Raw genomic sequence first — 25,191 nt, forward strand, 5'->3', positions numbered from 1 at the left:
CTCAATTAAAGTTCCAAGAGGTCTGGTCTCTACATTTTCTTCCCATCAAAGGTCCGGATAATAGTTAGTAGCTTACACAGTGTCATATGGCTATTAAATAATATAATATATATTTTTGAATAGTTTTTATAAATTGGCAGCAATAGTACTTTGTAAACAGTCAAAATAGTCTAGGTATATAGGTACTATAATAGTATAGTACCAAAAGATCAGTGGAGGGCACTTGGATATGAATATTAAAAGATAAGATCAACAGTTCATTTGGAAGCTAAATGACAGCAGTCCAGTTTTTGTTTCAACCTTTTGATGGATAAAAATACTGCATGGGGTTTCAGGGTTGTACCCTGAGAGAAAATGTATAAAAATGTAAGTCTTGATGGACAATTTTTATATTTTACTTAAAATGAGAATCTACAAACAAACAATTTACATAACAACAGTGAAGAATACATTAGTGTTTGGTTAATTTAAGTATAAATAGGATTTTATACTTAGAACAAAAATCTGATTGTTTATTATAAAAGGCTCCTAACATGTTGATCAATTAAGCTAAATTTAGATGGAAAAGCGTTATAGTCTAAAGGCAGCACGTTAACTTGTCCTGACACAAACCTGGCTTTGCTGAACTGTCTGAATCACACATCAGACAGATGAAGATAGTTTCACTTTGCTTCATTTTTGTTTTCTGCAGTGTGTTTAAGCAAAAGATGCCAGTATCTGTAGCGGACGCACAGTCAATCAGACTTTATGTGGCGCCTCTATAGAGGGGAGAGCAGGAATAAAGCGGACACGCTTTATTCCTGTTTCGCGCGCATATACACGTATGCTTACACAATCATTGAGCCAGGTGCCAGATAATTAGCACAAAGATTTAAATCTCGGTCCGGATTGAATTGTCCTTCGGTCCGGATCCGGACCGGAGTCCGCCTATTGAGTATCCCTGCTCTAGGATCCCAGAGCAGACGACAGCCCCTTATTACTGACTTTGCATAAACTTTCAAGAAGGAATATGGAATACTTAAGCTCTAGTGATAATTTGACTAATAATTCTTAAAAACGCTTTTAGTATTAAAATCCTCTACAGCTGTGGCACAAGCACTTTGTTCATTCACAGATCTAAAGGTGCCCTTCTGGTCATCCAGAAAATATGAAGAAATTTCTTCATATTAGAAATTTTAATAATTCAATTTAAATGGTTAAATAAAACAAAATGTAAATCTCGTAATAATCTCACAATAACAATAATAATGTATTATTTTGAGATTTCTTTGTAAATCGCGGGCGTATTAAAGAAAATTAAGCGTAGGTGCCTTTAAGAGCGTGCGCTACTGCAGATCGGGGGTGGATTCCAATCGCAAGTGATTCTCTATGCCCTACTCATTCAAAGCCCTTGAAGTGGGTACTCTGAAGGGAACACGGCATTACTGTATGAATGTGCCCTTCTTCTTGTGGAAGGGCCCATTCATTTTCTCACTTTCATTTGGAACGAGCTTTCAAGTGGCATCCCCTCCCGCAGCAGTGCCCTTTGAGGGAGCAAAAATGTTGTTTTGAATTCGCCCCCAGAGCATCGAAGTCGTGTCACGGAGCATCAGCTGTTTTTTTTTTTATTCTGTTTGTGTTTAATGAATTTGCAAGCAAAATGCAACAGAAGATATCTGTTTACATCTTATAAACTCTAAAAGCTTTTTTTCTCTGGGCCATTAATTTACATTACATTACATATTAATTTAATATGTTAGTGAAATAATATGTTGTTTTCTACTCGCGAACTTTCCGATCGGCACAATGATTTGACCTTATGTTTTTTTTTATTTATTTTTTTTATTTGGAATGCCCAATTCCCAATGAACTCTAAGTCCTCGTGGTGGTGTAGTGACTTGCCTCAATCCGGGTGGCAGAGGACGAATCTCAGTTGCCTCCACGTCTGAGACCGTCAATCCGCGCATCTTATCATGTGGCTTGTTGTACCGTGGAGACATAACACATGTGGAGGCTTCACGCCATCCACTGCGGCATCCACGCACAACTCACCACGCGCCCCACCCAGAGCGAACCACATTATTGTGACTACGAGGAGGTTAACCCATGTGACTCTACCATCCCTAGCAACCGGGCCAATTTGGTTGCTTAGGAGACCTGACTGGAGTCACTCAGCACCAGTGCTTAATTTGTAAATTGCGAGGTCCTGGAACATAGCGGGGTGACCAATCCGGCAAGTGATTAGGGGAGGGAGAAGTAATGAAACATCTGAGCAATCACATTAGCGGACCAACTCAAGTGATTAACAGCTTGCATCAGTTGCTTTTATTACGGCGTGCACATGACAAACAAACCAAAAACAGAATAAACAATGTAATCAACACAGGCAATGCCACAGTAAATTAAGATAATGCGGCTCTTACCTTTCATTTTAGTTGTTTAAAATAGACCATAAAACAGACATTGCTTTACTCTCTCTATTTCGTACTTTGCTTCTGGTGTTTTTTGCAGTCCTGTGTCATTTTGAAATCCATGACCTCATGTATGGAATGGGGTTAAACTGAGATAGTGGGGGTGCTACAAGGCAGAGAAATAGAAGCGATGAAATTGTGGAGGTGTGGAGAGATGCTCAATTGGCATTGCAAATTAAGTTAATTTAGAGAAAAACCCCTCTCACACTCTGCACTTGAAATCGGAACAGTGTTGACCGCAATCAAAAGGTCTTTTAATCCCACTGGGATGAGCTCACCGCCGTTCTCTTGATATTCCATCAAAGCCCGAACGGCAGATCGAGAGCTGTCAACGCCAAACTGCTGACAAAGTGACTTGGCTTCTTTTTCACCATAAGTTGCTCCGGCATCCTGAGGCCAGTATTCAGGAAAAAGCGTCTGGTCCCCTTCTCCCCCTCCATACGATAGCATGCGATTCTCCATGCTTCTCACCAGAAAAAACCTTGTGATCCATACCTTTGTCTTCTCTTCGTCCTGGATGCAGAGGAACACCTTGGAAGATGCTGTCATTTACTGCATTTTGACTGATTTGGCTATGATGACCTGGTCTTTCAGACATTGCCTCAAACACCCTTGCCTCGTGAAAAATAGCTCTATGCACCGCGATAATGTTACAGTCTTGTTTTAGGAGCTCCAAGGACAGCTCAGACTATTCTTGAAGTGCATCATACATGAGGCTGAGATTTTGGACGAGGCAGTACGAGGACAAGCGCTTAGCTAGGCCACTGTAGCTCGTACGGGTAATGCTGTCATGGGAAGAATCTTCTGCTGCATGACTGAAATGATTGTAGAGGGCAGAATCATTTTTCAGTACAGCTTCGACAGATCTAAAACTCGACGGAACCCATCTGTTGTCCAAGACCCGGCCAATTTTGCACAACTGAATGTCTAATTCGTCTGCACATCATTTAAGCTCAATTCTGTTCTTGTCTGATGTGCTGTACAGTATGTAGAGTTTATCCATGAAAATCCTGAAATAATTTATTGCTCCCAATTCTTCCATCGTATTGCCGACTGCGAGCTCCAGTCGATGTGCTGAGCAGTGCAACACTTTCATATTTGGAAAGAGTGATTTAAGTCTTGCTGCCACTCCAGACTTACGGCCAAGCATAACTGATGCGCCATTGCATGAGAGCCCTATTAGTGTTTTAGACAGAAATTCTGGGTAAAATTAACACCATCTAAGGCACTTAATAGTTTATCGACAATTCCATGGGCACTTAGGTCTTCTAGTTCAACAAGTTCAACAAAAATGTTTTCAGGCGACTCCATGCCGGACAGGTGAAATCTGATGTAAATGATTAAAACACTCTTTCTGCTTAAGCTAGTTGCTTCATCAAGCATGAGACAAATCTTAGGAGCACAGTCAACAATCTTTTCAAATAATTTATTTTTCATTTCAAGTGAAATATGGCTTTGTATGTTTGCACATGCAAAACAAGTGCAGAATTCTTCCCATGTCGAGACCATTTAACTCCTGGCAATCAATTTCACTCTCAAAGTCATGCGCTGGTCTGTGGCGCTTCGCTTCCTTGTAGGCTGTACGAAATATTCTTGCAGTAGTGTTCACTTCATCAGATAGGTTAATTATTATTGTTTTTTGTAACGAGTCTTCTTTTGCCTTTTCGAGAATGCTAAGTGCTGCAGCATGTGCCTTCCTCTGAGAATGTTCAAAAACTTTTTTCCTGAGTGCCCTCTGTTGTTTTTTAAGATCTGTGACAGAAGACATTACAGATCATGTCACCCACTCTTTGGCCAGTTTCATCCCGCCTATTTTTCTGGACCCAGGCTTCCAACCGTTTTGCAAACAGTGCAGCCCAGATGCGACCCCTCCATGACAAGCCATGGATATGATGTCCTTTTTGTTTTAAACTCTGCTTCGGTACATATTGCCCCCGTTCTTTGACCTTCTCCAGTGTTTGTCTGCTCACCTCCACATGCTTCTTCCCCCAACCTGCCAGAGCTCTCCGCAGTTGTCGACTTGCTCTGTTCCTCGCAGGTTGTTTCTTGCTTTGTGTTAACATCATTAGCCGATGAACTTGCACCTTTACTATCAGTGGTATCTATAATTACTCTGGCCTGTTTGGTTTCAGACGTTGGGCCCTGTCTAAAATAATCCAGTAAATTGAGATGTCTTTTCGCCATCGTTCCACATCTCCAATTAAAAAATATGAAACTTCCCCTCCCCTCCCCCCTCACACACACACACACACACACAAATCCACCAATTACAGAAGAGAAGTCATTTATTACCATGGAAATAGGAATAGTTATAGCATGGCATGGACTACACACTGCATATAGCTCATTTCTTTTATTATTATTATTTTACATTTAAAAGGTATATAGCAAGTTATTGATGAAATTATCATTATTATACTTGTTTTTTCATGAAACATATGTAGGCTACAGGTTAGCATGAATGTCTTTTAGTGCCGCATGAGATGGGGGATCCCCCAAAACAGGTGCTGGATCTAAATTCGGAGGTACCAGCTCCGGATCCGGCTTGTTCCGGCACAAATTAAGCCCAGCTCAGCATGCCCTGGGATTCGAACTCACGAACTCCAGGGGTGGTAGTCAGCGTCTTTACTCGCTGAGCTACCCAGGCCCCTCTTTATGTTTGACAGTTTGTGTACAGTAAATAATCCTATTTCATAATTTACGGAAACGGTACACTTCTAATTTGTCAGCAAATTAAAAAACACCTGGTAAGAGTTGGTTATATTGCCTGTAGCGTATGCATTGTAAAGTCTTTAAAACAACATCCATTTTGTGTTACTGAGGCAAGCAGTTATTAATTATCATTATATAATGATTATTATATAATGAATTATTTTTCAGCACGGAACATCAAAAGTATGCCAAAATATGTTTATGTATTATTTAAGCTAGTCAAGAGCAAGCATACAGTAATTTACTCATTTCTTTTCTGTCTGCAATACAGGCAACATGAACAATAAATAATATGTAACTAAATTTCAAAATGTTTACATACTTTGAACTAAGTTTTGATGCTACAATAATTTACTAAATACTTTTGAATCCAGAAATTACATTGCTTGCATTTCTTTTGTCTATTTCTGAAACATATATATTCATTTTGTCTGTGTTCTCACAGAATGACGCTGACACATCAATGCAGAACTATAAATGCAAACCAACACAGGTCAGATGAAATGTCCACTCTATCTATTGTGTTGTAAGTTCATCAACAGATTAATACTCGATTGTTACTGCATTTCCGACATAACATGGTGTAGACAGCGGTCAGGTCGTTTTCAGTGATAGAAATTGAATACGTCTTTTATAGAATACTGCCATTAACTGAAGGAGCTGTCTGATTCAGGAAAAGCCAGTTTAGTTTTTGTTTAAACTAATCAGAATCAGAATCAGAATGAGCTTAATTGCCAAGTATGCTTACACATACAAGGAATTTGTCTTGGTGACAGGAGCTTCCAGTGTGCAACAATACAAAAACAATACAAAAACAGCAGCAAGACATAGATAATAATAAAAAATAAAAAATAAAATTAATTATACACATACGTACAGACACACACATACATACATACACACATACACTTGGGTAGTGCAAATCTAATACAATCTGTTATGTACAGTGCAAATACAAATCTGTTATGTACAGTGCAATTGTTTTTTTTTGTTTGTTTTTTTCCCCCAGAGGAATAAAATGGCAGAAGAGGTTGGATGTGTTGGATAAATATAAAAAAGACTAAACTGTGTATTGCACATAGTTATTGCTCAATGGGGCAATTTAACTGTTCATGAGATAGATAGATAGCCTGAGGGAAAAAACTGTTCCTGTGCCTGACGGTTCTGGTGCTCAGAGCTCTGAAGCGTTGGCCAGAAGGCAACAGTTCAAAAAGGTAGTGGGCAGGGTGAGTGGAGGGTAGAGGGAGAAGAGTAGTGGGAAGAGCACACATCCCTGGGGGGCACCAGTGCTGATTGTACAGGTGCTAGAAGTGAGTTTCCCTTGTCTCACAAGCTGCTGCCTATCCATCAGAAAGCTGGTAATACACTGACAGATGAACAGAGAGTTGGTGTAATTTATTCTGGAGTATAGCTGGGATGATGGTGTTGAAAGCTGAACTGAAGTCCACAAAAAGGATCCTTGCATATGTCCCTGGTCTGTCCAGATGTTGCAGGATATGATGCAATCCTATGCTGACTGCATCATCCACAGACCTGTTTGCTCGCTAAGCAAATTGAAGGGGATCTAGAAAGGGTCCAGTGATGTTCTTCAGGTAGGCCAACACCAGTCTCTCAAATGATTTCATGACCACAGACGTCAGGACGACAGGTCTGTAGTCATTAAGTCCTGTGATTTTTGGTTTCTTTGGGACAGGAATAATGATTGAGCGTTTAAAGCAGCATGGGACTTCACACTGCTCCAGTGATCTATTGAAGATCTGTGTGAAGATGGGGGCCAGCTGGTTAGCACAGGATCGAAGACACGCTGGTGAGACGCCATCTGGGCCTGAAGCCTACCTCATCTTTTGTTTCCAAAAGACGCGGCTCACATCATCTTCACAGATCTTAAGTACAGGTTGAGTAGCAGGAGGGGGGAGGAGGGGGGTTGCAGGAGGTGTTGGTGTTTGTGTGAAGTGAAGGTCAGAGTGGGTGTGGGGTGTGAGAATGGGCCTTTCAAATCTGCAGTAGAACACATTCAGGTCATCAGCCAGTTGTTGGTTCCCTACAGGGTTGGGGGTAGGAGTCCTGTAATTTGTGAGTTGTTTCATGCCACTCCACACTGATGAAGAATCGTTAGCTGAAAACTTGTTTTTCAGCTTCTCAGAGTATCTCCTTTTAGCCACTCTGATATCCCTGTTCAGTGTGTTCCTGGCCTGATTGTACAAGTCTTTATCCCCACCCCTGTAAGCATCCTCTTTGGCCTGACGAAGCTGCCTGAGCTCTGCTGTAAACCACGGTTTGTCGTTGTTGAACTTTAAATAAGTCCTAGTAGGAATGCACATATCCTCACAGAAACTGATATATGATGTAACAGTATCTGTGAGCTCGTCCAGGTCTGTGGCTGCAGCCTCAAAAACACTCCAATCCGTGCAATCGAAGCAGGCTTGTAGTTCCCGCTCTGCTTCATTGGTCCATCTCTTTACAGTCCTTACTACTGGCTTGGTTGATTTTAATTTCTGCCTGTAGGTTGGAAAAAGATTAACCAGACAGTGATCAGAGAGTACCAAAGCATCTCTGTTAAAACTGACTGGAAAAGATTACTAAACACAGGACAAACAAACAAAAACAACAAAAGAACTGTTCTGGGATTGATTTGCACTTTTCACACCAAACTACATTCATCTCTAGGAGACAGAATGTATTTCCTTCTGAGCGGTATGATGGCTACGTGGTCCCTTGGTGTTTATACTTGTATACTATTATTTGTACAGATGAACGTGGTACCTTCAGGTGTTTATAAATTGCTCCCAAGGATGAACCAGACTTGTGGAGGTCCAAAAATGTTTTTATGAGTTCTTGGCTGATTTCTTTTGATTTTCCCATGATGTCAAGCAAAGAGGCACCGAGTTTGAAGGTAGGCCTTAAAATACATCCACAGGTACACCTCCAATTCAGTACATCTCCTATCAGAAGCTAATTGGCTAATTGTCTAAAGGCTTGACATCATTTTCTGGAATTTGAAAGTTGCTTAAAGGCATAGTTAACTTAGTACAGTATATGTAAACTTCTGACCCACTGGAATTGTGATGTAATCAATTAAAAGTGAAACAATCTGTCTGTAAACAATTGTTGGAAAAATTACTCATGTTATGCACAAATTAGATTTCCTAAATGACTATAGTTTGCTAATATTAAGTCTGTGAAGTGGTTAAAAAAAATTGTTTTAATGACTTCAACCTAAGTGTATGTAAACTTCTGATTTCAACTGTAATATCTGCGCCACTAGCACCACCAAATGGAATTGCAAAAATAAACGTTGTTTTCAAAACAGCTTTCTGAATATGGCCCCTGTCTGTCATTGGTCAAACAAAGAGATAGTCCTGCCTCCAACTCACACCATTTTTGGAGTCAGTGTCATTGTGTTTGTATAGACGGGTCGCTCAAAACAAAAGAAGTTTCAGTTTTACAGTTTTTGAGAAGATTAATACTATGAATGACTTACATATAATTGTCTCTCCATATTAAGCTGGGATAGGACAAAATATTTTAACACAAAACGCAAAAAGTTACATACTTCAGCTTTAAGTTTCTGTGCTGAATTACACTAGATTTCTTATACTGTGAGTTTTACCCTTCTACCAGAATAAAACATGAAGACTATAGGTCTTAGGTTTTATTGATGACCTACAAAATATTTGTGGACCATTTAGTGTTTACAGTTCAACTTAAATGTCGAAGGACTACATTTGTTTTTATTCATTTAGCAGACGTTTTTATCCAAAGTGACTTACAAATACAGCAAGAACGATTCATCCGAAGGAGACAATAATATGAGAAGTGCTGCAAAACAATGTTTCAGATTGCTCAAGGAAGTACCAATGGAGAGGAAGGTGAGAGTCAGTTGTAAAAGAAGACGTCAGATAGTGTATTAGTAGGATTGCGTCAAGTACTCACGGATTAGATGTGCCTTGATGTTTTTTTGAAAGTAGCTAGAGAATCAGCTGCTCGGGTGGAGTTTGGAAGGTCATTTCACCAGCGAGGAACAGTGGTAAAGCAATAGGAAAGTAAAAGTCTGGGAAAGCAATTTTGTGCAATGGAACCATGCTTCTGGAGGGCACATAGAGTTGTGCCCTCCAGTGTAAATTTATGTAATAACTAGTGTAAACTTGTGTAATCTAATGTAATGATTAGTGTAAACTAATGGATACAACACTACACTACAAATTCATATTAGGTTGAAAACAATCATGTCTTGAAGGAATAGTTCACCCGAAAATGAAAATTCTCTCATTATTTACTGCCATCCCAGATATGAATGACTTTCTTTCTTCTGCAAAACATAAATGAAGATTTTAAAAAGAAAAGCTCAGCTCTGTAGGTTCATTCAATGCAAGTAAATGGTGACCAACACTTTTAAGCGCTAAAAAGCACATAAAGGCAGCATAAAAGCAATCCATATGACTCCAGAGGTATAATCCATGTCTTCTGAATCGGTTTTAGGTGAGAACAGACCAAGATGTAACTCATTTGTCTCTGTACATCTTGCCATTGCAGTCTCTAGGCATGATCATGATTTCAAGCTAGATTAAACTTCTGAGTACTAGCTAGATGGTACTAGGAAGTGTAATCAAGCTTGAAATCATGATCGCCAAGGAGACTGATGTCAAGATTTATAGTGAAAAATGAGTTATGTTTTGGTCTGTTCTCACCCAACACCCATTGGATCGCTTCAGATGGCATGAAGTCTTATGGAATATTTTTATGCTGCTTTTATTTGCTTTTTGGAGCTTCAATATTTTGGTCACCATTCACTTGCATTGTGTGGACCTACAGAGCTGTGATACTCCTTTAACCCCTGTGCTGTCTTTACATATTTTACAATTTGGTGTTCCTGGTCAAAAATGACCACCCTATTAAAAATTGCTTATAAATCTCTCATTATGCTATATTATCACCAAAAATTGGATTAGACATTTTTTTCCAACTTGTTTTCTTTCAGTTATCACAGGTTTTGTATTTCTGTTTTTGTGTAACAAAGTGAAGAAAAACAAAACAAAACAAAAAATTTCCATTTTTGGAAATGGACATTTTGATACTCTGTGTGAACAAAGTCAAAAAGTTTTAGTCCAATAGTACAGTGTTTCCCAACCTTTATTTTGCCATGGCACACTTTTTACGAATAAAAAATAACATGGCACAAAATGTTTGTTTTTTTTAAGAATAAGCTAAAAACACCAATTCCACTGAATCTGTGAGTCAAGTATAGCAAATTAACTGCACAACTGTGCAGAATTAGCTGCAAAAATAAAGAGTATTTTGGTATGTCTTCTGTGTCACAAATTTTTTCAATCTTATTAACTGATTAGTTCAGTGACCCCTTCTGGAGATGCTAATAGATGTGACAAATAAGCATCTTATGTGGTATGAGCGAGTCATTGAATAATTTTGAGATGTTCACAACCAAAATCTACCAAGAGGCTTTATAGACTTTAAGCATTAAAAGAACAAAGCAGATCTATAATTTTCCTTCAGTTTGAGCATGATTTTTCATCCAAAAAGACAACAGTAATAGTCTAATAGTCTAATTGTTTCAATAACGTCCTTACCTTCTCCTTTATTAAAACTTGCATGACTACAAATCTACTGACTTTGTTTAAGAATTATAAGAACAAAGCAGATCTGTGGTATCATTTCCCTACAGATTTAAATAGCTGAGCATGACGTTTATCAGAAAAGAGTACAATAATAGCCCAAAAATAATAATTTTGAGTTTCAATAATGCTCTTTCACCATTGTAAACTGCATTTTACATGAGTTGAGTCGATGCGTTCAGTGCTAGCGTCAAGCGGCACTTTGCCCTCCACATGACAAACATTGCAGAAAGCATCACAGAGGGGTGATTTTACGAGTTTGCAATGCAAGAAAGTGGGAGATGTGCACGATAAACATTGAAAACATGTATTTGGAAGAGAGGGAAAAAAACTGTCAGTTGCTTAGATCGCAGAAATTCATGAAAGGACTCATTTATGTTTAGGTCTTAGCGTTTTCTTGGTGAATTTAAATTAGTTCAATAACTGGGGTCTCGCTCTGAGACTTGGAAACGATAAGGTAATGTTTAATTAAAAGTAATTATGAGACATTCAATATCTCTTCACAAATTTGGACAGTTTTTAAATATTTCATGTTGCTTTGTACTCTCAAAGACATTATTTGTGAAGCAAAGATGTGTGTGAAAAACACTTTGGTGTAAAGTGGCGTCACTTCATAGACTTCATTGTATTCTGCAGCGCTGACGCGAGTCATGTGAAAAATCCTTAACGCGTTTAAATATCATTCGCTTTTGCACATTAATCATTGCTCTTCGCAGTCACAAAAGTGACCGATTATGATTTCAAAATGGCGAATTTCGCCAAAAGCGAAACCATGGTGGATATTTGTAGAAAGTCACTTGACTTATAGTACTGTGCAGAAGTCTTAGGCACATTTTAGGCTGCTTTTAGTGTATCAGAAGGAAATACCAATTTTAGATTTCAACATTCCCTTTGTAAATAGAATTGAATAGAAAAAGAACAAAGAGCCATACAACAGATGGTATGGCTCCCACAGAGCCCGGATCTCAACATCATTAAGTCAATCTGAGATTACATGAAGAGACAGAAGCAATTGAGACTGCCTAAATAGATAGAAGAACTGTGGCAAGTTCTCCAAGAAGCTTGGAACATCCTATCTGCCAACAACCAAGAAAAACTATGTCCAGATTTACCTAGGAGAATTGTATCTTTTTGAAGGCAAAGGCTGTCACGCCAAATATTGATTTAGCTTTTTTATGTTTACTGGACTTTGTATGACATTAATTGATAATTGAAAAGTAATTATGGAATTATTTTTTGAAGACATCGTCACTATGCAACCTTTTGAACCTATTGAAATCAGTTGTTAATCGCACGTGCTGAGCACTATTTGTGTGGCTGCTTATGTAGAATGTTCTAAATCAGCCACTTACGAGGCAGCTTCCTATGCAGGCTGTAGGCAGCGATGCAGTTTACTAGGTTTTGGAACAGAGCTGTTATCAAACAGGCTAGCAGGATTGTGTTAATCACATGGCTTTGCAGAGGAAAGGTCAGGAAGATCTTTGAGGATCATTTAGTTTCATGATGAGAGAGAGTGTTCCTGGTTTAATTTGATTCCTGCATTCGCTGTGCCTTCCACCGAGACAGAGTTGTATCAGACGGTTAATACTGTCCAAACCTGTGAGCTCAGGGCTTAGGTGAGAGCCAAAGCGACTCTGACAATTCATTCCTCAGCAGGCAGGAGCTGATGGTGTTAGCCTCCCCTTCAGCACACCCTTGAACTCCGCTGACTCATGGAGGAGAAATAAACATTACATTGAATCAGTTGCAGTCATTCCAAAGGACAGTGTCCTGTGGCTTGAGCGCCTCTTGGTTGTTGAGTCTCATTCTGATCAGCAGACTGATGTTACTTGTGCTGGTATTGACCAGAATGGCATCGCTCCCAATGAAAGCACTATCGCCCCTTCAGGCATAATTCATTATGCTGTGAAGTTTCAATTTCTACCAAGCCAATGCAATTACTGGCCCTCAAAAGAACCAGCGCCATGCTTCCAATTTCACTAAATGAGAACCTCAAGCAGTGGCCCTCATTCAAAGCGCAATTCCACTCAAGCAGTGTTTGTATTAAAGTGGCGTAACTGACACACACTGGTGTGTGCCGACACAGGGCCTCAGGGTGAAAGCCTCAGTTCATTTTCACCTTCACTGCTGCTGTTTATGAACACAATAATGGCACCTTACGTTTTTATAGTGCTCACCAAGACTTTAATTTCCCACGCAGCCATTCTGATTTGATTTCGGGAGGTTTTTTACAAAGGACTAATCTTGCACGATAGATCATCACTTGAGCTCTCATTCCATAATCCTGGTTTGGCAATGTCCCATGAGAACATCTTTGAGGATCTTTTATGAAGTGGTGAGATGAAGAATAAGTCTCTCTTTTATCCTTCTTATGAAAGCAATCAACATCACATCCATAGAAATCTGTCACCTGTGCGTTGGTTTGTTACGAAAGTTATATGTTGTAAACATATTTATAGGCTTAGTACCAGAGTGGGAGTCAAATTAGGCCCTCCAAGACCCAGACCAATTTCAGAATCCTGACACCCAGGGACAGACCTATATCAGACCCCCTAAGACCCAAACCCATACCAGTACCAGACCCCCAAGACCTAATACCAGACCCCCTAATACCCAAAACCAGACCAATGCCAGACCCCCTAAGACCAATGCCCCCAGACCAATGCCAGACCCCCTAAGACCTAATACCAGATCAATGACAGACCCTCTAAGACCCAGAGCCAGACCAATGCCAAACCCTTTAAGACCTAGAGCCAGATCAATACCAGACCCCAAAGTCCTAAACCCAGACCCCCTAAGACCCAAATCCAGACCAAAACCAGACCCCCTAAGACCCAAATAAAGACCAATAAATGACCCCCTATGATCCAGACAAAAACAAGGCAACCTAAGACCTAAAACCAGTCCAATACTATACCCCCTAAGAACCAAAATCAGATCCCCTAAGGCCCAAATCCTGAACAAAACAGACCCCAAAAGTCCCAAAACCAGACAGACCCAAAACCAGACCACTACCAGACCCCAAAAGACCCAGACCAGTTTCAGACCCCTAAGAGCCAAAACAAGACCAATACCAGACCCCCTAAGACCAAACCCAGACCCCCTTAAATAATATCCAGACCATAACCAGACCCTTAAGACCCAAAACCAGACCCCCCAAGACCTTAAACCAGACTAATACCAGACCCCAAAAGACCCAGACCAATTCCAGACCCATAAGATCCAAAACCAGACCAAGATCAAAATCACTTAAAAACCCAAACCAGACCAAAACCAGACCCCCTAAATAAGATCCAGACCATTACCAGACTCTTAAGATCCAAAACCAGACCCCCTAAGACCTAAAACCAGACCAATATCAGACCCCATAAGACCCAGGCCAATACCAGACCCCAAAGAGCCAAACCCAGACCAATACCAGACCCCCTAAGACCCAAATCAGACCAATAACCAGACCCTATAAGACCCAGACCAGAACTCCTAAGACACAGACTAGACCACCTATGACCCAGACCAATACCAGACACCCTAGGACCCAATCCCGGACCAATACCAGACCTCCTAAGACCCATATCCAGACACTTGAGACCAAGATCCAAGACCTAACACCAAGACTCACCCTGTCAGTCCAAGAACCATTCTGAATAACTGAAATAGAGAAATATTGAATTTATAACAGCATTCATTTAAAAAATGTACCCACTTTGTACAGTGGCAAAGTAGCCGTTCAGAGTCATGGAATTCTTGCAATTTTTTTATAATGTACACTGGTGGCCAAAAGTTTGGAATAATGACAGGCCCCATTTCCAGCAGCCATCACTTCAATACCTTATCCTTGAGTAATCATGCTAAATTGCTAATTTGGTACTAGAAAATCACTTGCCATTATATCAAACACAGTTGAAAGCTATTTGGTTTATTAAATGATACTTAACATTGTCTTTGTGTTTGTTTTTGAGTTGCCACAGTATGCAATAGACTGGCTTAAGGTCAATATTAGGTCAAAAATGGCAAAAAAGAAACAGCTTTCTTTAGAAACTCATCAGTCAATCATTGTTTTGAGGAATGAAGGCTATATAATGCTTTCATACAAAGGTGTACACTACAGTTTTCAAAAACAAAGGACAACTGGCTCTAACAAGGACAGAAAGAGATGTAGAAGGCCAGATGTACAACTAAACAAGAGCATAAGTATTTCAGAGTCTCTAGTTTGAGAAATAGATGCCTCACATGTCCTCAGCTGACAGCTTCATTGAATTCTACCCGCTCAACGCCAGTTTCATGTACAACAGTAAAGAGAAGACTCAGGGGTGCTGGCCTTATGGGAAGAAATGCAAAGAAAAAGCCACTTTTGAAACAGAAAAACAAAAAGAAAAGGTTAGAGTGGGCAAAGAAACACAGACATTGGACAACAGATAATTGGAAAAGAGTGTTATGGATCTTAACCCCATTGAGCTTTTGTGGGATCAGCTAGACTGTAAGGTGCGTGAGAAGTGCCCAACAAGACAGCCATATCTATTGCAAGTGCTACAGGAAGCGTGGGGTGAAATGTCACCTGAGTATCTGGACAAACTGACAGCTAGAATGCCAAGGATCTGCAAAGCTGTCATTGCTGCACGTGGAGGATTTTTTGATGAGAACTCTTAAACTCTTAAACTCTCGTAGTTTAAGAAGTTCTGAACATTTTTTTCAAATTGTAATAGTAATTTTTCACGTTATTAATGTCCTGACTAGACATTGTGATCAGTTGAATGGCACTTTGTGAATGGTGAATAAAAGTACCAATTTCTTTCCATAAGAGCAAAATCTGTACATTATTTCAAACTTTTGGCCACCAGTGTATGTTGGAAATAGATTGCAGTCTTCTTTGAGACCATACGCCTAGACCTTGATCCATTTACATATACATTTATTCAGTTACATACAGTTGAAGTTAGAAGTTTACATACACCTTAGCCAAATAGATTTAAACTCAGTTCGTCACAATTCCTGACATTTAATTGTAGAAAACATTCCCCGTCTTATGTCAGTTAGGATCACTACTTTATTTTAAGAATGTAAATAATAGTAGAGAGAATTATTTATTTCAGCTTTTATTTCTTTCATCACATTCCCAGTCGGTCAGAAGTTTACATACACTTTGTTAGTATTTGGTAGCATTGCCTTTAAATTGTTTAACTTGGTTCAAATGTTTTGGATAGCCTTCCACAAGCTTCTCACAATAAGTTGCTGGAATTTTGGCCCATTCCTCCAGACAGAACTGGTGTAACTGAGTTAGGTTTGTAGGCCTCCTTGCTTGCACACGCTTTTTCAGTTCTGCCCACAAATTTTCTATCGGACTGAGGTCAGGGCTTTGTGATGGCCACTCCGATACCTTGACTTTGTTGTCCTTAAGCCATTTTGCCACAAATTTTGAGGTATGCTTGAGGTAATTGTCCATTTGGAAGACCCATTTTCGACCGAGCTTTAATTTCTTGGCTGATGTCTTGAGATGTTGCTTCAATATATCCACATAATTTTCCTTCCTCATGATGCCATCTATTTTGTGAAGTGCACCAGTCCCTCCTGCAGCATAGCACCCCCACAACATGATGCTGCCACCCCCATGATTCACGGTTGGGATGGTGTTCCTCGGCTTGTAAGCCTCATCCTTTTTCCTCCAAACATAATGATGGTCATTATGGCCAAACAGTTAAATTTTTGTTTCATTAGACCAGAGGACATTTCTCCAAAAAATAAGCTCTTTGTCCCCATGTGCACTTACAAACTGTAGTCTGTCTTTTTTTATAGCAGTTTTGGAGCAGTGGTTTCTTCCTTGCTGAGCAGCCTTTCAGGTTAAGTCGATATAGGACTCGTTTTACTGTGGATATAGATACTTGTCTACCTGTTTCCTCCAACATCTTTACAAGGTCCTTTACTGTTGTTCTGGCACTGATTTGCACTTTTCACACCAAGCTACATTCATCTCTAGGAGACAGAATGCGTCTCCTTCCTGAGTGGTATGATGGATGCGTGGTCCCATGGCGTTTATACTTGTGTTCTGTTGTTTATACAGATTAGCGTGGTACTTTCAGGCATTTGGAAATTGCTCGCAAGGATGAACCAGACTTGTGGAGATCCACAATTTTTCTCTGAGGGCTGATTTCTTTTGATTTTCCCATGATGTCAAGCAAAGAGGCATTGAGTTTGAAAGTAGGCCTAAAATACACTACCGGTCAAAAGTTTTGAAACACTTGACTGAAATGTTGCTAATGATCTTAAAAATCTTTTGATCTGAAGGCATATGCTTAAATGTTTGAAATTAGTTTTGTAGACAAAAATATAATTGTACCACCATATTAATTTATTTCATTATAAAACTATAAAATTTAATAAAAATCAAAAATAAAGTTTTTGAAATTGATGACCAAATAATAAAGAAAAGCAGCCAATAAGTGCCCAACATAGATGGGAACTCCTTCAATACTGTTTAAAAAGCATCCCAGGGTGATACCTCAAGAAGTTGGTTGAGAAAATGCCAAGAGTACATATCTTCAAATTCTAGGCAAAGGGTGAGTACTTTGAAGATGCTAAAATATAACACAGTTTTGATTTATTTTGGAATTTGTTTAGTCACAACATAATTCCCATAGTTTCATTTATGTTATTCCATAGTTCTGATGACTTTACTATTATTCTAAAATGTGAAAAAAAAAAAAAAAAAAAAAAAAAAAAAATATATATATATATATATATATATATATATATATATATATAAATAAAGAATGAGTAAGTGTTCCAAAACTTTTAACCGGTAGTGTACATCCACAGGTACACCTCCAACTGACTCCAATTAGCCTATCAGAAGCTAATTGGCTAATTGCCTAAAGGCTTGACATCATATTCTAGAATTTTCTAAACTGCTTAAAGGCGCAGTTAACTGTGTATGTAAACTTCTGACCCACTGGAATTGTGATATAGTCAATTAAAAGTGAAACAATCTGTCTGTAAACAATTGTTGGAAAAATTACTTGTGTCATGCACAAAGTAGATGTCCTAAACGACTTGCCAAAACTATAGTTTGCTAAAATGAAATCTGTGGAGTGGTTAGAAAATGTGTTTTAATGACTTCAACCTAAGTGTATGTAAACTTCTGACTTCAAATGTATACTTTAATCCAAAGAAACTTACAACAAAACTACAACAAATGCAGTTCATTCTAGGGGTACACAAAAATGAGAAGTGCTACCATAGTTCAAAAGTTCAGTAAATGCTCAGAAAAGTACAAAGGTATGAGCTAGTACAGAGATAGTTAAAACAATCTAACTATTTTTTTTTAAAGAGTAATTACATTAATTCTTGTGAGTGTAGTGTTCACTGAAGAGTTACGTTTTTAAGCTTTTTTAAAAGTCGAGATAAATTCAGCTATTCTGATAGAGTTGGGAAAATCCAGATAAAGACTGTGTTTTGGTCAGGATCTCTAAAGTTAAAAAGTAATTATAATGAGACCCAGACAAAGGCTATGTTTCTGTGATCTTAAGAGGTCTCTAGACCAAGACCACAAAATCAATACTACAACTCTGCCTGGTACGGCACTAAGAAATAAGTCAGCATAGCACAGTCACTTTTCATGGGGAACAAAAGAAGTCAGGTTCTGGAGGGACCTCACAAGGAGATTTTCTGAATATGTAACGGTGGCTGGCTGGCAGGGGAATGCATTGAAAGAAAACTTGGCAATAAAAATGTCATTTTTAACCAAATGCTCACATTCACTTCATTCAATTCAGATGTGTAGGTGTCTTACAAGCCAAGTGCATGCTTTTTTGGGTTGAGAATGCATGTCTGCCCTGCCAAGAGGCTCTTTCAGGGAGCGGCTTCGTGAGTTAGCGTCGTTGCTTCCCAGCCATAGCTGATGTGTCAGTGCATGAGAAGCCCACGTGAGGGCTAAAGCTGGCCAACAATGGAGACACGTGAGGTTCACGAATGAAGCCCGTATTTGAGTGTCAGAAGGTCTCTTGAGGCTTCCGTTCTGAGCAATATGAGTACAGGGTGTAGCTTTGTTATGAGATACGAATATTGCTGATTTACCTGAGTAATCAACTTTTCTCAGGTTGAATGGGTTGCAACATTTGACAGAATAAACATTCACCTTGTCCCCTTCTGTCTTGCCACAGCCAGCGAGAACTGCCATGACTTCCACCCCATGTTTTTCACTCATGACCGCTCGTTTGAGGAGTTCTTTTGCATCTGTATTCAACTACTCAACAAAACCTGGAAAGAGATGAGAGCCACTTCTGAAGACTTCAATAAGGTGAGCAGCACTTTTGACTCTTTGACTGAGTCCCTGCACCTGTGTCTAATTCTACATCTCTCGCTATTCCTCACATTGTTTGCCTTACTCGCTTTCTCTTACTAGAGATTTCTGTACTTTTGTCCTTCTCTCTTCGTCCCCTCACACTAGCGGTCAACAGATATGGGGTTTTAAATGGCCAATGACAATATCTAAAAAGCAGGGTAGCCAGTGGCTGATATGATGCTGATATGTACATAATAGAATTTAATGATATCAAATAAGATGTACACAAATTTGCTGAACTTATATGAAGACTTATTAACTTGTTTTATAATTTTTTACTATCACTTACATAATATTTATTCAAAATTAACAGAAAATTATGGAAATATGGAAAATTAAGGAAACATAAAATGTAAAAAATACAGGGTCAATGAAAATCTGGAAATGTCAGAGAATCTTAAAATGGTTATTTCAAGGATTGGAAAATTCATGGAAATAAATACAATCTTTAAATGTCATGAAAAAATCATGCCAATTTCTATAAGGAATATTTTTATTTTTAGTTATGCTCGGCTCTAAGATTTTCATTGGCTTGATTTTTTTTTTATTTTTTTTTTTTTTTTTTTTTTGTGCAATCTCTAAACAATAATTTTAAAAATCCTTATCCAGTGACAATGAACAACTGGAAAAATCATGGAAATTCATTGAACAAAAGTAATGTGTGAACCCTGAACATACATTGACAAAATGGCCAGGCCGATTGAATGGTATATGTCACACCACTTGGAAATTTAGAACTTGCTGAGGTTCCAGGCATTTGGCACAGGCAAGCTTTTTCCTGGTTATAGAGGCGGATGAGTTTTGCTAGGCTGTTGTTTGTGTAATTATGATAATCACCCAGCAAACTTGCCCCTGTGTTCTAGCACAGGATAAAAGACCAGCTTGTGTAAAGTTTTAATATTTGAGTGTAATTAAGATTCATGGACATGAAAACTTATTTCTAAAATATCTCCCTGGAGCATGTCTCTCTGGACATTGATTTAAATTCATCATTCTTTGTTATCTTACATGAGCTTTACATCTGTGAAAACCTGCTCGCTTTTGCCCCTCATCTATATTCCTGCCTCATTATAAATCGGTTTGCAGAACATAGAGATAAAACTGCTGTTTAATCCATGATCAGAAATCCCAATTCCTTCTGTCTGACAGCTGTGAGAGAAATGCACAACACTTAAACTTTACTGGAGGGATGAAAGTTGCAGTCACTAGATTGATTTGATTCTGGTTGTTGAGCATCCCTTGATGGTATCAAGAAGTTGAGTTGGCGCCGTGTTTTTAATGTTAAAAGATGCAAATGTTATATTCATAGTTAAATGTATTTAAGATGCTGTAAGTGATTTTTTTTTTTATAAAAATGCATGCTACATGTCTTTTATAAAAAGGCAGGTTACTTGTCAGATATCACAGAAATAGATGCCATGAAATTTCACTCCTGTTTTTGTGAAAGCACTAGGCTCTGTAAACAGCTGTAAAAAAAAAAGACCGCAGCTTGCAGTCAGATTCTTTTAGCCAATCTGAAGACTTTGAAGCACTTTCTGCCTGTAAATCATTCTGTGCATTCATAGGCAGCCCATATTTGGGCAAAAGGAAGCTAAGAGTTTCAGTTTGAGACCATATAATCTATTGAACAAATTGTACATGTAATCCTCACAGCCTCATTTTTAGTCACATCAAATGAAAAGTGCTACATGCTTCTAATTTTAAGCCTTCTTTTACAATTGCTCATCCAGTATGAAGTCCTGGTAACTGCTATAAATTATTTTCTTTAATTGTAATGGCAATTTAATATCTATTTGGAGAAAATCCAAATATATCTTAAATTGTCTGATTCTTGTGATATTTCTGTTCAGGTCGATGTGGCTTTCAGCTGTATATGGCATAACAGTGACTACGTTTTCATGGACACCAGAAAGCGGCTTATTGTGAGAAAGCGGGTTATTGCAAGAAAACAGCTTTCCAGTTTTCATGCACTGTATAAGCAGCATACTCTTTACTCCCGTATACATGCGGCTCGTTCAGTAAGCAGCTTTCTCCACAGCAACGTAATTTCCCATTGACGCTTATGTAAATAATAGACATGGGATCTGAGGACCATATTTTATTCTGCGTTGCTTCGCTTCATTTCCGAATATTTCAGAGTTGTTGCTGTGTTTGTTTCCTTCACTTTCTGTCATGACCTGCAGCTGAATTGCAGTGCAATAGTGGGGTGTCCACTCTCATGTAAAATTCTGGGATAACCCCAATGTACGAGTGCATATACTGTATGGGGACGTTAAGGACAGTCGCTATTTTACATATATAAATATGTGTAGTTTAGTGTATGTGATTTTCCCACTGTACTTCCAGAAGTGCTGAATTCTTTCTGCTGTGTTGTCTTCATTTTGGGCTCCATCCTATGACATTTGTTATCCCGATCTGTTCCACGAACTCGCACTCTTCAAACACCCATCAGAGCACCACTTATGCGTTTATATGGCAACATTAAACCGTGTTTTCTGAGAGGAACCCAGGTGTTAAACTGCTTTCTTTTAATCCCTTAAACAGCATAAGGAAATCAGCGTTCGCGTTTAAATGACGTTTCAGAAAACTGCTTTCTGCAAAAACCCTGGAATAAACCGTTTTCTTAAGTGCATGTGAACATGGTCATTGTGGCTGGTTTTTGTGTACAATCTTGACGGTGAGCTTGTATCTTTTGGCATGTCCTCCATTTTGTTGTTTTGTCTAGATTGGTTTCAGTCAGACACATGTTAAAATGATTATTAGGCCATAGTGTCACCATATATTTCACATTGCGCATTAATACAGCATTGATGGACCTCTCCACTCAGTGAATGTCTGTTTACAGATGACTGCACCTCACCACCCCCTACCTCTACACACAGGCATCTAATTTCTATATGCACATACTATTTTTCTTATCCTCCGCTTTCTCTCTATGGTAGTCCTGCCACATCCTGTAAATATTGTGTGTGTGTGGAGCTGAGGAGAGCGAGGCAGGTCTGCTCTAGCTGGTGCTCTTGGGATGAAAATTTGACAGGGCAATGGTTTGCCTGTTCCCATGGCAACCACATTCTAATTACTCCCACTCCTGACAAGATAGAACTGCCATTGTGTGTGCGTGCGCGAGTGGTGCGTGTGTGTTTTGGTTCATAAACAGCTGTCTTCTCCACCCAATCAGCTCTGACGAAGGCAGCTACAACACCTGACTAAACATGGCCCACTTCAGTGCATCCGAGTGCTGTAGTAGAGATGTAGTGACTAGCTAGCACACCCCACCCCTCCCCCTCCCAATATCTCTAGCTTCAGATGCCCTGCCTTTTATTCAAACCATGTGATCACCCTTGCCACAAAGCCATTGGCTTACGCTGTTGTGGCGTCTGCCCAATCAGGCTTGAGCGCTGAAATGGACATAAACTGAGCTGCTTGGAGATGCTGTCAGACTTCAGAATGCTGATCCTGCAAAGGGGCATGAACAGCCAGACATACATTTGACGTGGTTAAAGCTTGGCCCATTTTCAACAGCAACATACAGAAAAGAGCATCTGGTGGAACTGTTCATCTTCCTTTCCAGTCGATCTGGTCGTCCCTGCACCTGGCCAGGGATCTTCTTGGCTACACTGGGTTCGACCAGAGTGGAGCCTCAATTCCAAACATGGAGGTGACAATGGCATGTGAGTACATCACCGCCTGATCCCTGCTGGAGAGCTTGCATTGGGTGGATGGAGAGAATAGGGGAGAGCTGTTGTTTGCAATTGTGCCTGGCTGCAGAGAGCGAGAGCGCACAGATGGGGCAGGCTTTGTGTGAAGCTGCTTGTAGTAATCAGGTTAGAGGCAGATTTCAGCTTGCGATTAAAGAGGCAGCAGTCCAGTGCCAAGCGCTCACTTCAACCTTTGCTTTTCCATTGCCCAGCCCCTCCTTGGGTACCTATTATGAATGATCGATTTTTATGTGTCTGCCTCTTTCATTTCTCCATCATACTGGTGCATATTAACCTCTATTCGCTCTACATACTATGAATTGTTTTAAATAGTGTATGTATCCCATGTGTAAAGAGACATGGTTTTAGTGATAAACACTGTCCGTTCAACATCTTTTTCTGCATGCTTTTTACAGGGAATTGGGTTAATCTCCTTTCTTTGTATATGGCCATGCATTTTGTGTATTCTTGTTGATTCAGTGTTCAAAGCAATCACCTTTAGTGGGTTTTCAAAAAGACAATAAAAATCCCACAGCACTTCTGAATCCTGTGATGGGCTGTCAGCTAGGTTCTAATGTTAACTGATTACAGTAATATCGTATAAAGCATATTTTCAGAGCACAAATCTGCAAGATCTCATAAAATGAATGATGTCTAGAGGTTTTGTTTGGGAGTGCTCAGCATCCGCACCCTAGCCTCCGGACCACAAAAAATTCCCTACTGCACTGTACTTCCGATTGCACAGCAAGACTAAGGAGTTTTAGAATAATTTTGTTCTTTTTATTTCTTTCTTTAATTTGTTTGTTTCATTCATTTGCTTAATTTGTTCTTTCGTTTGTGATTCTTTCTTTTGATAACTCATTTGTTTCTTCTTTCTCCTTTTGTTTGTTTGCACTTTCGTTTGTTCTTTTTCTTTCCATTGATTGTTTTGTTTGTTAGTTTAATTTGTTTGTTACTTTTGTTTATTTCTTTTGTGTGTTTCTTTCGTCTGTTTACATGTTTGTTTAGTCACTCGTTTGTTCATTCTTTTTTCTGTTGTTTGTTTGCTCTGATTTATTCTTTTTTCTTTCAATGGCTTATTTGTTTGATTTCTTATGTTTTGTTTGTTTTTTCATTCCTTTGTTTATTTTGTTTGTTTCTTTAATTTGGGCATTCTTTTATTTGCACTTTTTATCACTTGTTCATTTTTTTTCTTTGTTTGTCTGCTCTTTCGTTTGTTTTTGTTTTTTTCTGATTGCTTTATTTCTTTCTTTCACTCACACCACGGTCTTACATTCTCAAATGCAACTCAGGAGTAAGGGCTCCTTAGACCTTAAGTGACCTTAATGTGATGCATGTTTTTAGCATGCTTCACGCTTTCACTCTGGTGTTTTGAAAGAGTTTCTATGATCTGCTTATTTCAGGGTGGATGTAGTGGTCTGATCCACTCATGGGAGTTCATCCTGCTGTAAAGTATGCCAGGGCGAAAACAGCATTCTGTAGGAAACACTGAGTGCGTGGGTTTAGAGTGTCTGCACATTGTCTATATCTGTGTCCATATAATCATTCTCTCTGCTTTGACCATTATTTAAGGCTATTCACTTATGCTACGATCTCACCTACTGTATGTTCCCTGCAGAACATTCTGTGAGTTTGCCGATGTTTAGAAAGGAATAGTAGCTTACTACTTACTGAAAACTGTGCAGTATGTGCTGTATATCACCTACTACTTTTAAATTAACAATAAATGTATCAGTTATCCAACAATAAATCAGTAGTATGCTACATTGCAGTATGCTCTGTTGTACACTGCATATTTTGACAAATATTTAAGGTAATCTGGGTGTTCCATACAAAGAAATGTGCATACAATGCACAGTATACTATATACTTCAGAAATAGGAAGAGTAGTATGGTAGTGTGCTATTGTGAACACTGCCCATGTCTTTGTTAAAGTGGTACCATTAGACAATAAAATGGAACAATTTCAGACAGAGAAAGAGTGTAGGAAAGAGATCTTTCAAAAGAGCTTGACAGATGCCATCACTCCACCATTGACTGCAGGTTGTATGGCCAAGCACAGATACTCACTACACTGTGAAATATGCCAGGCCATGCATCCCAACACTCAGCAAGCATTTAGCAATCTGCTTCAAAATGAATGCTCCAGGTTCTGCATTGTAACCTTTGCCAGGTCAGAGATAAATTGAAGAAAGAGTGAAATGCAGTGCTGTTGTAGACTGCTGAGCTCTTTTGCCTGATTGCTTTCAGTTCCACATGAGATCAGATCTTCTGTGTGCTTCACCTGTTCCTCAACAGAGTCGACCTATAATGTCCTGCCACATGCAAACCTGCAGACCTCTCGCTCAGCATGCATATTCATGCAC

At 39.2% G+C, this 25,191-nt stretch overlaps 1 protein-coding gene across 5 annotated transcripts in view; it reads left to right on the forward strand.

The window, feature by feature from the left end:
• The window catches only part of LOC127420648 (engulfment and cell motility protein 1), a 150,625-nt gene that overhangs the window by 102,592 nt on the left and 22,842 nt on the right, over positions 1-25,191 (forward strand). For 4 of the 5 annotated variants that reach the window (XR_007893842.1, XM_051663066.1, XM_051663067.1 and 1 more), the window contains one exon: positions 18,946-19,082. Coding sequence is in view for 3 of the 5 variants with exons in the window: in XM_051663066.1 (XP_051519026.1) it covers positions 18,946-19,082 (137 nt within the window). In the remaining 2 variants the exon portion in view is untranslated. Of the gene's footprint in view, positions 1-18,945; positions 19,083-22,586; positions 22,799-25,191 lie in introns of those variants that run through there. The other variant, XM_051663068.1, reaches the window with a different exon arrangement.

Source organism: Myxocyprinus asiaticus, chromosome 30 (genome assembly GCF_019703515.2).
Source record: "Myxocyprinus asiaticus isolate MX2 ecotype Aquarium Trade chromosome 30, UBuf_Myxa_2, whole genome shotgun sequence".
In the NCBI taxonomy this organism is placed as follows: domain Eukaryota; kingdom Metazoa; phylum Chordata; class Actinopteri; order Cypriniformes; family Catostomidae; genus Myxocyprinus; species Myxocyprinus asiaticus.